This window comes from Cyprinodon variegatus, unplaced genomic scaffold (genome assembly GCF_000732505.1).
Source record: "Cyprinodon variegatus isolate N-32 unplaced genomic scaffold, C_variegatus-1.0 Scaffold260, whole genome shotgun sequence".
In the NCBI taxonomy this organism is placed as follows: Eukaryota; Metazoa; Chordata; class Actinopteri; order Cyprinodontiformes; family Cyprinodontidae; genus Cyprinodon; species Cyprinodon variegatus.
Window position 1 is genome coordinate 855,085 of NW_015150713.1, and position 14,557 is coordinate 869,641.

At 38.4% G+C, this 14,557-nt stretch overlaps 1 protein-coding gene across 1 annotated transcript in view; it reads right to left on the reverse strand.

Annotated features, from left to right (window-relative positions):
• sept2 (septin 2) overlaps positions 1–13,956 on the reverse strand; it is a 35,167-nt gene extending 21,211 nt beyond the window's left edge. The window contains exons 1-7 of the mRNA XM_015382583.1: positions 13,852–13,956; positions 3,126–3,180; positions 2,631–2,730; positions 2,457–2,543; positions 1,869–1,992; positions 1,362–1,496; positions 954–1,071 (exon numbers count right to left, since the gene is read on the reverse strand). Of these exons, the coding sequence (XP_015238069.1) occupies positions 954–1,071; positions 1,362–1,496; positions 1,869–1,992; positions 2,457–2,543; positions 2,631–2,730; positions 3,126–3,152 (591 nt within the window). The 5' untranslated portion in view covers positions 3,153–3,180; positions 13,852–13,956. The remainder of the gene's footprint in view (positions 1–953; positions 1,072–1,361; positions 1,497–1,868; positions 1,993–2,456; positions 2,544–2,630; positions 2,731–3,125; positions 3,181–13,851) is intronic.
• Between the last annotated feature and the right edge of the window lie 601 nt (positions 13,957–14,557).

Genomic DNA, 14,557 nt, shown 5'->3' on the forward strand with positions numbered 1-14,557 from the left:
AACTGGGAGTGCGCCTTTTAGTACGGTGCGCCTTATGGTCGTGAAAATACGGTATCCATTTACACTTCTTATCACTACAGGGCTATCTCTGAGTGACCAAGTCAGCTCAGGGGACTGAAGTTTACCGTCATGCCACTGATATAAGGGGAAAAGTTAATGCTTAGGAATGATGTGGGGAAACAGTATACGCAGTCCTTTACCTCTAATATTTTCTATTCCACTTAGCATCTATCATTCTGAGTGGTTGTTTGACTTAGAAAAGGTGGAGGGAACATAAGAAGGGCCCCTGCTTATGACCAAATAATCCCAACCTTCTGTAAGTAGAGCAAAAGAACAGGAAAGCCTTTAAACTGATGTTGCTTATGTAAGGTTATCATCTGAAAACACAAGTGTCCATTAAATAAGGTGTTACTACGTCCTTCCCCTGTAGACAGAAGGAAGCGGAGGAGCGTGCAGAGAGGCAGACACCTGGGTCCGCTCCAACAGGAAGTATCTGGAAAGACTTAACACTGGATAATGTGAGTTGCATCAACGTTATATACAACACTCTTTAAACCCCCGTTCCTCCTACAGTTTCCTCTCATTTATTACCCCTCCCTGGACTTTTAAACAATCTGGTGGTGTCATGAAAAACATTAAAAGGTCAAACATCACTGTAATTATACAGGGAAGCGCACTGGTTCTCTTCCACAAACAAAGATGGCTGACACATTGAGATTCCGATAAGCATGGATGAAAGATCTAGGTTCTGCCAAAGTACTCCGTCATTAAGCTGTTAAGTTTGAGCATATGTAATGTATGAACCTTTAATCTGTACGTTGAAAGAAACTAATGGCGGAACCAAAAAGAAAAACGGCAATACTTACACATGAATGCATCAAGAGAGGGCTAATATTTAGGGAGGAGCTAGTCATATATAAAACTGTAAATAAGTGTATGTTAGTCAAACTGACCCTTCTCTTCAGACGATCCCTCTCCTTCAGTGTCAGCGTGTCAGCCTTGGCGATTACTGGAACAATGTTGACTTTGCTGTGGATGGCCTTCATAAACTCCACATCCAGAGGCTTTAGACTGAGAGAAAGAAGAATTTGGAAGATTAATCAAGGGGGAAACAGAACAAAAAAGTGAAAGAGATAGACCCAAGAAAGAGGAACAGGATATGAGCAAATTTTATAAAACTTACAAAAAATAAAAAATAAAAGCAGAGCTAAATTAGAGGAAACTTAAGGTTGTACAATAATTACTAACACAAGCAATGCTACTATGAAGCATAACTGTATATTGGGCCAAGATTTTTAGAATAAGATAACCACAATTTGTCTTATTATCAATGTTTAAACAAAAAAGCAATGTATTGTTACCCGTGTCCAAATGGAGAAATGAAATAAAAACAGCAGTGCACCCTGTTGTCCACTATGTGCCTTCGATTCAGCCCACTTTCATCATGTAGGTATCGCTCAAATTGATTGTCAATGTACTGGATGATGGTCTTGAAGCTGATGTTAAAAAAAAGAGATAGCAACTTAAATAACCTTTAGAAACAAATAGGTTGGTTCTATATGAAAGCAAAAAAAAAAAAAAACTTATTATATACTATACAGATGACATACTGTTCTCCACAAGGAAAACTTAGCATAGAAAACTGAGGCTAAAATATTTCATATTCTTTGCTAATTTAAGTTTAAAATAATCTTAATTTCACAAATATGTTTCTAAGATGAAGTTACATCAACCGATCAGAGGCTCCTGATGTGAATCTACAGTAATATGGAGATCCATACTTATTATAAAGGTTTTGTATAACAGAAGAATAAAAAAAAACAAACACGAAAGTTGTTTCAACTTCTAAGTAATTAGATTAAATGTACCAATCTTGGCTGTTTATGGCGTCACCATATCCTGGGGTGTCGACCACGGTGAGTCGAAGCTTCACGCCTCTCTCCTCAATTTCAACAGTGGAAGCCTCGATTTGGACTGTCCGCTCAATTTTCTCTGTGGGGGGGTTTAAAGGACGACAAAAGAGAGTAAACATCAGGGTGGGGGGGTATGCAAATACACTAAACAGGGAATGTTCATACCTAAAATGTATATGTATACATTTTTATCTACATAAGTGACAAAGAGATTTAAAATGAGAGCCCTCATCATAAAATTTAGGTTTCACCTCAGTTAAAAAGTTGGTAAAAAGGTGTTATATTAAAAAAAAAAAATTAACAGCAACACCTTTTAACATATTGAACTTCACATTTAGATTAGCAGTTAACATTACCTGACCAGAGAAGACTTTCTCTGTAGTCTTTAGTTAAAACAAATCAAAATAGAGTTGTAAGAAGCGCTGTCATTTTGAAGGCTGCGGCATTCCTGAAAGTCCTCTTATATTAATGCTCTGCTGGAGACTTCTTCATTATCAGACTGCTTGCCTATAAGTGTGTGTATGTGTGTGTTAGAGGACCTACCTGCAGCACCAGGGATGTAGCGTTCAGGATACAGATCAGTAAGAAACAGGCTATTTATAAGTGTTGATTTGCCCAAACCAGACTCTCCTGACAAACAAAGTGGAAGGAAATTCATTATCTATTCTTAAATGTAAAAATTACAATCAGCAAATGTAATCAAGAGTGTTTACTCACCGACTACCATAAGGGTAAATTCAAAGCCTTTCTTCACAGATTTTCTATGCACTTGGTTTGGAAGGTTTGCAAAACCTACATAACCAGCTGAATCTGGAAACTGCATGAAATAAAAAGAAAAATATCTTAAATTTTGAATGTCAGATATTAATTTAACAGATCATAACAGTAATAAACATCCCCCTTCAATACATTATTTGCATGTATTGAATTTACATGTTTTTCTATTTTTTTAACAAGTTTAGGTTTAAAAATTGTGACTTTTATAGTATGTGACACTTCTGGTGAAACATCACTGAAAAAAAATTCTGCAGGCAATAAATTCAAATCAAGAAACACTTGAATTTTACACAGGATATCCTTTCCAAATGCTGATCCTAGTAGTACCATAACATTCACACGAATCTACTTAGTCAGCTCCCTCATGTATTACTTGGCACTTCATGTGTGGGGATTTTTTTTATAAACTGCGAGGTTTCGTTCTTATATTCTCACCTTCCCTTTTTCTCCAGACTGCGACATCACTACCTTTTAACAGAGTCTGATAGGCCTGCAGGTACAAAGAAAAAAAAGGGATTAATGGAGCAGGTGCCATCATTCAAAAATTCATATAATCATTTGTACAAACATTTTTGCAAAGATTTATGCATCTAAAACAATATTCAACCCAAATGAAATGAACAATAAACCTGCTGCAATAGTAATTGTCTTCCTGTATGCCATTTACAGTCTTGTGCACCCCATATAACTCTCCCACTGTATCGGTTCATACAGATGACAGAGGAACAAAACAAATCATTAAATCACAGACATGATGACTGAGCAGGAAGATCAGCATTCATTTTATAAACAACAGACTGGCCCTTGAGTTGGAATGTGATAAGCATTAGAGGAAGGCAGGCTGTCAAATGCTGCCAAATGGTGATTCAGGGCAACCCTGGAAACATCAGCTCAGACACAGAGACCATGGAGGCTTCTGTGGAAGCCACGTCTGCTGGTGCATGGACGTTTGGGGAATGACGGGGTAAAGTTAGGTGTGCTAAATTGTGTTAAGCTCCTTTTTATTAACAAAATAAAGTGGGCAGCAATCCTTAACATTGACAGGGTGGTTTCACCAAGCCTGTAGGGAGAACAATGGATGTTTAGCCTCTTGGTTCCTGAAACTTTTCCGATATGGAGCAGCTCAGCTGAAGGAGAGCACGTGTGTGACCCTTGTCTACAGTTCAAGGTGAAACACTCCAAAGCCACAATAATCATTTAGGCAGTAAGGACGTGGTGAAGACAAAGGCGTGAGCAGGTCAAAGCAAATGGAAAGTGTTAGACACTTCCCCAAGAAATAGATATAAAATGTTTGACTTCCAAATGTTTGGATACCGGTACTTAAAAATGCATTCATCAGTTACAGTGGATTCAGACCAAACGTGGTGTCCGTGGTAAATACCGCAAGGCCCGTGTGGAGATGAGCACTGTGCATTTCAGATGCACAGTGGAACACGTCAAAGAGGAGGAGCTTGAGCTGCATGATGCTGACAACCCTAACCCAGTGAAAAAAACTCAGCAAAAAGATGGAATGGTTAATGGTTCATTAATGCATGTTTGTGCAGTTAAATGAAAATTTGGAGATAAAAAAAAAAGATAATGTATATTACTTTTGTTACAGAGATATTAAAGATTATTTTTGGGTCATCCAGATGTCAACCATTAAGCTCAGAATTGAACCAGTGGTCTACTTTTTAGTGACTCTTTAGTGCAGATTAGTTCTGCTTTGGTTTTTAAAAATAATGTTTAATATCCGCTGATTGATGTCACCATCCAACCAGAGGTTATTATTGTGCTCGTTTCTCTTTTCTTTAAAACTATTGTCTCAAAAATATTTTAAGCTTCATCAGCCTCCCAGATCCCTCAATTTGGATCTGCTGTTATGAATGGTAACTCCCTAGTATTTCCTGTCAAGATCTTTTATTGGCATTTCACAATAAAAGCAAAGATGGAATGTAACATTACAGACTTCTGCTATTTTTTTTCTAGATACACAACTTTTGAAATGGGTTGGGGAGAGACCATCGACTTTTGGAAATCCCAGGAAGCGTGGAAAAAGAAAATCACTTTTGTTCATCTAGAGCTGGATGGTCGGATTTGATGGTACTTCCTTGTTTCCAGCAGGACAGAGAGCACCAGTGATGGGGAGGGGCAACAGCTGGCCTCTATAAGGGATGTCACAACCACACCCTGTCCCTGATTGGTTACCCCAACGCGATTTTAAACAAAAGTTTAGAGTTTTCAGCTTCAGCGGTCACCATTCCACTGTCTCTGCACAGTGCTACTGTTTAACGACACCTCAGTCCTGTCAAGTAGCAAGAAGTGAGAGCAATGCGGTGACCCATCTCTCTGCTGGCTGTTTCTCTGTTCTGTTTGCATAGGGATACTGTGTAAATCCGCCACCCTCTTTGCAGACACCGTGTTGGGGTGTGAATGCATCCTAATGGTGCGTTCAGTCAGCTACAACGAGACCGCAGGTAGTTCCCTGCTCTGCATTTCAGATGCACGCTGTTTACACCCTGGACAGCATCATCAAACAGGAGGAGCTTCAGCTGCATGAAGTCAACACCCCACTGACATGAAAAAAAACTCAACTATCCCCCATTAATCTCAGAATTCAATACAAATCATCTAGCCTACTATTTCAGTGCTACTTCATTTCTGCAGGTAAAACTTGTTTGTGCTTATTTGGTTTTTAAAACAGAATAGTTCATCCAGAGCTGCATCTGGACGCCGGAGGGATTTGGCGGGACTTTCTTGTAAATCTACCCCCGCAGAAAGCACCCATGCTGGGAAGTGGGCAGTGACAGATCAGGATCTGTGCTGGAGTTAAGTGAGGATGATTAACAGTTCTTTTAGAACTTAATTAAAACTCCTTTTTAAAAGCCACCAAAAGATCTCTTGAGAGCATTCCTTATTTATATCATTTTTTATGATTATTTTCTCTGTATTTCATTTTAAGTGAAAATAGCTTTGCCTGCAGCCAGTCCCTGATAGGCTGCTGTGTCACCATTTCATAGAAAATTTTAGCTCGTTTCAATTTCAGTGATCACTGCTCCGCTCTCTTTTTCCCATATGCTTTAATAACTCTGACCCTTCGCATTTTGGCCGATTTCATTTTTGTGCAGAGTGATTATGCAGTGCTGTGAAAATCTGTCCATCTGGAAAGATATTACATAAGAATGTAAAATGCAGGTTAATATATTAGCAAAAGGTTATTAACTTCTAAACAGTCTTTTGGAGGACAAATATGATATTAAGATAATGATATATTTGCAAAACATTGTAACGCCCAATGTTAATGTGACTCAAACTGTCAGACATGGAAATAAACAGCTTACTTCTGTAACTTTTAATGTTGTACATAAGCAGCAGCCATCTATCAAACATCAGGTTGGATCAGGGAAATTAAAATCCCTCAAGTCTGAATCCAAACTTAGGGGCACATTTTTAAATATAATTTAAACTTGGAATTCAGAAATTCAAGATTCCATATGCAAATAAAATAGACTGTAGCACATTTGCATATGGAAATCTGAAAATTCATCATCCCTGTGGTAAAGACAATCCAGTCTAATGTTCTGAAGCTTGAACATTTGGACATACAAAAAGAAGAGTCAATAACTTTTTAGAATCTACTTAACATGTCAAAAACGTTAACTGTCTGGTGACAAAGGCAACTTTACCATTACACGAGTCATCTTTTTGGCATCACATAATCTGTATTGAGTATTCCCACTGAACTTCTCATAAATCAGTGAGCAGCAGATAAGCTGAAGGGCATTATTCCCGCCTTGGAACAAAGCGGTGGAAACACCAACCAACTGACTCATAGCCTGGGGTAAGACCAGCCTAATCATTGGGTTCTAGCCTAAAAACACACCTAATGCAATAATTAATGTGTTTTCTTTTCTAATGGACTTATGGGCTACTAAAAGCAGGCCACACAAGAGCTTTCATGTGCATCAGACACATATACAAACTAAAGCGTTGTTCCTCCTTGGGCTCTGTGGGAACCGACATTGTCCGACAGCACATTAATTAAACTGTTCCAGTACCGCAACTGTAATCTCACTAAAGACAACACTGCAGGACAGACAAGCAGGAGGCACGCTTCAATAAGGCTTTCTTAATAATGGCCATTTAATTGTCCAGATTGCAGAACGGCTTAGACACAAATACACAGCTACCAACAGGTCATGCTTATGGGAGATTAAAATGTTTGGACCATAAAGGGGAAAATGCCAACCCGGTAAGGAGAAGCTCTTAGCATCAATTATTTGTTTGAAAATTGGATTTCTAGTTGGTGAAATGTCATCAGTTTCAGAAAAGCTCTAAAAATAAACTGGAAACATTTAACTTCTCCAAATCTGGAGTCAAAGGCCCAGACATCACTCTTTCCGATTTAAAAATTCTGCTCTTAGGACAGCAGAACTACTTATTTAGCCTTTTGGTTTATTTTTTTTATTTATTTTTTTTAGTTCTTCACATTCAGTCTACCAAGTAAAAAGATAGACCACTCAATAGCAACTAAACCTCAGGGGCAATAATACTTTTCCATTTTGTCAATATGAGGGTTTTTTTGTTTTTTTACATTTTGAAATGTTCATAAGAACAAGAGGACAAATCCTCTGGTAGTTTTGTACAGGCACACAGATGGTTGCTCTAAGCACCGAGCAGTGTTTGTGGTGATGAGGTCACTGGAAAGGTCAGAGACCGGTGAAAGATCGGGACAGGGTTCTGTATCATTATTCGCCAACATTCCTTTGATATAAAGTTTTTGTCCGTCTGCACAAGTTGTTTTCTGTAGTAGGAGACAGCTGCAGATATAAGATTACAGCTGCCTAAGTCAAGTCCTCGTGCCTGAAGTGCACAACAGTTGGTAAAGACTGGAGGTGAAAGTCACGCTTTCATAAGGCCAAAAACACAAGCAAAGATTAATGATAATTCCTCAATGGTGGCCTGCTGCCACATCTAAGACAAATAATACAGACACTTGATCGTTTCCCACTGGCATTGTCAAGCTGTCTGAAAGGGAAATTTATTATTGCGCCAATGTTTCAAACAATAAAAAGCATTTGGTCTGTATATGACTTGTAAATGTAGCAAAAATTTGAGGTACCAGGTAGTTGTTTTGCCTGGCCATGCTTGATTAGCAAATAATTCCATTCTACAGCGTATTTCATCTGTTTGCTTGGCTGGCTTGTTTTGTTGGTTGTGGTGCTGCTTCGGTACATGGGTTTGGTTGTCATGTGAGGGATTGTGGTATGAGCAGGTGTAGGTACCAAATCTGCTTGGGTGGTCAGATCTGCTAGGGCCCTGAGTATGCCAGTGACGTTACACTACATGATTGGCTGAACATTGCCACATGATGTAAAATATTGTGGTTGCAGGCAGCGTCCAGGTGAGAGACGGAAGCATCTGTAGCATTAGCGTGTCAAGCTAGACAATGTTTCAAATTTGAAATAAATCAATGAAAGCTGTAATATCATTATGCATTTTTTGAGAAACAACAGCAAATAACAGAAGTAGAAAAGTTGCATCAAAAAATACTGCAAAAATACTGCACAAAATCAGTGCAATGCAATACCTCGGCTTCAGACGTACCCGCCCCCTCCACAGACGCTCCGCTGCACCTCTCCCAAATTGTAGGTGACCGCAAACAGTGCCGCAGACAGGAGGTCGGCTTGTTTTGTTTTTATGACCGAAATTGCAGAAAACAACTTGTGAAGTTTGACCCGCTAGAAGAGTGAGGTGCGCGAAAACGCTGGGACCCTTTCTCCATTCTTTTTGGCCCTCATGTCCTTCCATCGTCAGACTAAACTCGCCCCCACTTCCTCACCGCCTCGGCCGTATCTAGACCCACAGTGTGTAGCACAGACCATGCTTCAATATTGAGCATAAATCAAAAATGTCTGCTTTAAGAGTATAACCAGGAAGCGAGGTAGGAGGGTAAAATAGGTTTAGCGCCACCGCAGCACGTGAGGAGAATTACGTCCAGGAGCAAATGGATAAAAATAGACCGGAGGAAAAAAAAAACATGAATCGATACTCTTGCGGATGTATCGATGCATCAGATCATCAGCTGTTGGATCGATGCATCAATACAAAACGATTATTATTTACACCCCTACTGTTTATGGTGAACAAAGTAAATGTTAGACTATGCTATAAAGGTGGGAGAGCTTTGTAGCACTGTGGCTAGCTGTTCTCAGTAGCTAACAGGTTAGCCTCTTTTACAGGGGTTGGTTAGCCACATTACGCTACACTACTGTTAACTTTGTGTCAACAACAACCGTTCATTTTCTACTTGTAAAATAACTGTTTTGTCTAAAATCTCTACGAAAGAGTGAGATATTCAATTTGCCCTTCCTGGCCTCAGATCTTTATAAAAAGAATAAAAATAAGTTAAGAGTTCTTTTGTCAGCTTGTTAAATGGCAGAGCTCAGTCTGTCTTAGAAAGCAGTACTTTCCTTCAAGACTTAGAATGATTGTTTTCTACTTTCGGCTCCTTTAGATCGCCAATGAAATGTAAAATAATAGCAAACATAGGTAATAATATGTTAAGACTCCAAAAGAGATTTGATCCTTAAGAAATGGTTGCAATATAGTTTGTCCGAGTGGAGCTGCCATATGTTGACAACATAAGAAGGGGCAAGGCCCCAAAAAGGTCTGACCACCTGAGCAGATCTGGAACCTACATAGGGTTTGCTTAGGTTAAAGCGGTTGTATGGCTCTGATCACGGCCGGGGATTGGACAGGCAGCCCCTCTTTACCCTGATGAAGGCAATTACATCCCAGATCTGGAAGCTAGTCACAATCTGGGTTATCGGCACCTAAACCTGGGTGTATGTGTGGGGAGTGTCATCATAGACATTATATACGTAGACACCTCTTTGGATGCTGGTCAACGTGCCTAATCAAACTGAAATGTAATATTAAATAGGGCTGCAACTAACGATTATTTTAAAAATCGATGAATCCGCCCCACGGCAGAGTAGGAACGATGCATGCTTTCACGTAAGAGTCCCCAAAAGCCGCCAGTGACACCGTAAAAAGTCGCCAGTTTTGTCGCTAGTCGCTTTTTTTTAAAAATAGTCGCTGGAGGGGTCTGAAAAGTCGCTGAGTTGGCAACACTGCACCTCCGGCGCTGACTCGCTCTGCCGTATTTTTTTTTTCTTCCCCTGTTTCAGTCAAGTGGATGTGATGACGGCGGCCGCGGATGACGCATTAATCGCGCGACACAACTAATCGATGATAAAATTCGTTGCCAACGCTTTTAAAAGTCGATTTTTATCGATTTTATCGATTCGTTGTTGCAGCCCTAATATTAAATTTGTTTTGGTCTTTTAAGGGGTTGTGACGTATAAGAGATTATTTTAATATTATGTTCAAAAATAGACCTAAGGCGCCTCCTATTTATTGACAACAGCTGTCTGAACTGTGGTCCGATCCAAGATGGCTGCCCCGCTGCCAACAACGTGCAATGAGATGTCTATGTATATAATATCTATGAGTGTCAATAGGTTGAGTGTACAGTTCTAAGTGTCATGGGATGGGAACATCCAACTGAGACAGTTTCCTGTTTCTTTGCCAGTTTGGGTCTTAATCTGCACCCTCTCCTGCATCATCTCAGGTCTCAAATAACATAAACACATATATGCACACTTCATTGAGTAAAGCAACACTGTATACATTTTAGCCACTAGGGGCACTTAAACTGTATTTGTCATTTGTCACCCATGAAAACAACTGAAAACTCTCCACTGTGGCAAACTTAAAGTCTCCCTCTGCATTTTGGATTTGGACCAGCAGAATGAGAAGTCAAGGAGTCAGTTATAAAGACAAGGCGACATTAAACCCTTTAGATTAAATCCTACATTAGAGAACCAAATATATGTCTGCTCAGTATACGTGACATATCTGTTGTTTTGGAAAACAAAAAGTTTTAGCTTTCATTTTTAAGGGGTCAGACAGCCATAAAGCCACTCTCTGGGTAACATGACTTGAATAGTGACAAAGATATTTGCTGACCAGAAAAATCTTCTCAAAAAAGCTAATACTTGGTGTAAAAGCTAAGCAGTGTTGCTTTGAGAGGGCAATGCTGTGAGAATAGAATTAGATTTTCTTTTTATGCTTTTACTACTTTAAACTAATTTAAATTTAGCACTTAATGTTCTATTTCTAATTTTCGAAGTGTTTTTACCAAAAGCATCGCTTTGAAAAAAATAATAAATAATAAAAAAATTTTTACTAAAATAGTATGTAAAACCCTAAAGGGGTTTGGCTTTAGGAAGGGAGAAGGGGAATTAATGAGGAGTACACAGAAGCAACTGAGGTCAAGATAAGAGGAAACGAGTAGGCATACAGGAAGAGAGTGTGGGGGGGAAATAAACTCAATTTATGACATTTAATTTTCCTTTGGGATCAATAAAGCCTTTTTAAAAGGAATTTAATTTTATATTCACTTTCTTTTTCAACTAACAAAGTTTCTTTTACTTTTATCTCACTAAATCCAATTACAACCACAACTGATATACACATTGTATTATATGAAAAAAAATTAGCATAATTTTTAGATAATCAAAAAATATTTTGAAAATGTGTTTTAGAAACAGTAATTGCATTTGATTAACATGCAGAACATGCCACTGCAAAGTGAAAAATGATGACCGAAGAGGCTTCTTCTCCTCTACATAATAATTATGTTCAAAAACTATGAAGCTAAATCTGTGAAAGCTTGTATTGAAATCAATTGTGAGAATTGGCAGTGAAAAAATCTATGTATTGAAAATGTAATTGTGAAGAATGGAAACATTGAAACTTTACATTTTGAAAATTAAAATTCCCTCTAAAAAAGTATAGTGGCAAAACAAAAGTATAGCGGTATTCACTGTTTAGAGGTTATACAGTTCCCCAAAGTTGTTTGAATGCAGTGGCGGTTCTAGACTACATTTTCCAGGTGAGCCCGGTGCTCTTAATGGAGGCACAGAAAAAAAACAACACACAAAAAACGAAATACAAAAAGTGAGGCAAAAAGCCATAGTTGTGGACTCCTTGTCTAAAAGATCAAAACTGCTGTTGTATCTTGATATGGTTGAATCTTTAAGGTTACTACAACTTCTAAATAATTGTTAAAAGAAATCGTAAAGCTGAATAATTAAATTTATCTAAGTGAACAATCAGTCAGACTGTACAAAAAGTGTCCATCCAGGTTCTAATCTTGTTTTGATACACTAATGCTGCGCTCACACTGGGCATATTATAGGAATCAAAACATTGCAAACGCAGAAATCTGGACTCTGGGTCAGATGCTGGATCAAAGTGTGGTCAACTTGCTTTTGACACTTCAACGCTCTGGATGCTCAGGGCTCTGTTTGTTTAACTACCCTGTTCTGTAGCTTCAAGCTAGAGAGCAGCTTGCTTTTATTTATCTTATGATTTGGAAAAATAGTTTTAACAGATTTTTAAACAAGAAAGTCCACCCCCAAATATAATCTGTGCAGTAAGTTCATCAGGATTATGATCCCACTAAAATATGCAGTGCAATGTGTAGCAATAATGATCAGAGCTCTCTCTTTTCCTTCTACATAACAATCCATTCTTCTGGCTTTTATTTTTCAACCTTTGTAGTTTAATATTTATTCATTTATTATTTATAAATTTTTCATATGCAGAAGCAATGACAGCTTGCAGGTAGTGTCTGTCTCCCCCCAAAAAACTCCTGGATCAGCTTTTCCGATGGCCGGAGTCCAGTGGCAAAAGCTCAATTTACTGAACTTCAGCGTTGAAAGTTTGGATGCTCGGACAACAGAACACTTGGACATACCAGTGTTCTGGTCTCAATGCTGTCCTCCATAGACTTTGCATGTAAACCAGCCTCGGTGTGAATGCAGTATAAGCAAGAGCAGACCGTTAGATTGTTGATCTTCTTTTGAGAGGATTTTACTGACAATTACTGCAAAAATCTGCCAATGCAGTGAGACAATTGCATTTTTAAGACTTCTTGAAATCATGATGTAAAAAAAAAATATATATATATATATATTTTTTTTTTTTTTTTATTACACAGCAAAACATTTTTTTTTAAGTAAAAGATTCTTAAAATAAGCATATCTGCCCTTGAGGTAAGCAGGTAAATAAGATGATCTGCCAAAGGAGTGAGAATATTTTGCCCTTGAAATAAGCTCACTATATATTGTCCACTTGTAATAAGATAATTAAGTCGTTTTTTTCTCATTTTAAATGTAAAGCATCTGATTTTATTAGCAGGTTGCCTCATCTTGCTACTAAAATAAAGGGAATTACATCTGTTGAAAGAAGTTTTTGTGGTCTATGCTTTTGTTACAGGGGCCATACAAGAGGCCAGGACAAGTCCACTATGGACGCTGGCCCAGTTGGCCCCCCATCTAGGACTGTCTATGTTTGCATGACAGAAGGTATAGGCACATCACTGTGTGCGACACATGAAAAAGCACACACCTTCATATTTCTTATGTTTGAAAATGGGGAGCTTTTGCCTTTTTTCACATTTGTGAAACCTTTGTCTTATTTCCTTAAAAAACTTTTATTATTGTTAAAGGAATAGGATCGAGGAACAAATCGGCCTAAAGAATTGGCCCCTAAAAGAAAGAAAATCAGCAGCACATAGCAGGGAATGGTGTGACTCATAAAATTATTGGTAACAGTCTTAAAACAGTTTGTACTGGTGGATCTCTAAATCTAAACAATCAAAAAGTGAATACACTATTTGAAAAATCCAAATAAAGTGTTTGGGGCTCGTGTAAAGTGATGAGGATGTCATAAAATTAAGTGTAAATCCTCTTAAAACGTTTGAGGGCCTTAAGAGTCTGTAACAGTGGTGTCCACCACACCCAGTTTGTCTCAATCCACCAACTGGGACAAGGACACCGTCAAACAACAAAGCAAATGATAATATTGCTATCTAAGATTTTAACACAGTGTTTAATAAAATATTTATAAAAAGATTTTATCTGTAAAACTAAAATGAACCTTTGCTAACATAACATGCCAAACTTTAGCATTCAACAGTTGTTGCCGCCACCGGTGTCGTGTGGTCAACTGGTTTCCATAAAGTCCCCAGCGAGCCACTTTTAACAAACTCTAAGTCCAACAAAGTTTTTACATTTTAATTACTTTTTACGGGCACCCAGCGTCTTACCTGTGCGTTATAATGAGGTATGGGATATCAGCGGAGCCTTTACGCTGTAGCTACTGTCCCAGCCCAGGAAGGGGAACCCGGAAACTGCTTCCCTGATTCCGCCCTCCTGAAACCAGCTGTTGGTTAACGCTGACCCGCGGCGCTACTGTCGCCATTACGGCTCCACAGGCGGGTCTGCGGCCGTTAAAGGCCCGGACTGTTAGAGCCAATATGGCGGTTCAAGCATTGTAGTGTGTGTTTTTACAGCCTCAAGTTTTGAAGCATGGCAAGGTTAGCCTCTGTAAGTGAACTAATTAAAAGAAAATAAATCTCCAGTTTAAGGGGAAACAAAGTCCTGCTTTTGAGACTTCAGACTGCACATTTAAACCAGGGATTTATTTCCAAAAAACACACCCAACTTCAGAACCTAAGACTAAAGTTACCTAGTATATTTTTAAAAGACCTTTCCCCCAATTTACAAATTGAACTAAGCTTTTGCTTTATGTTAAGATTTTGAAATAATTTTTTGTAACAGTATGTTATAGCATTCCTTCATAGAGCCTCGGTTGGTTACAAATATTTTACAGTTTAAACAAAAAAATGGATAGCAGTTTCCAATCCATACATCAACATCAATAAAACTTTTGCTTTATTTATTATTTATTCAAAATGAAACATTTATTTAGTAGACAGCCAGTTTGTAAATTAATTTGTTGGTTTGGTTTAT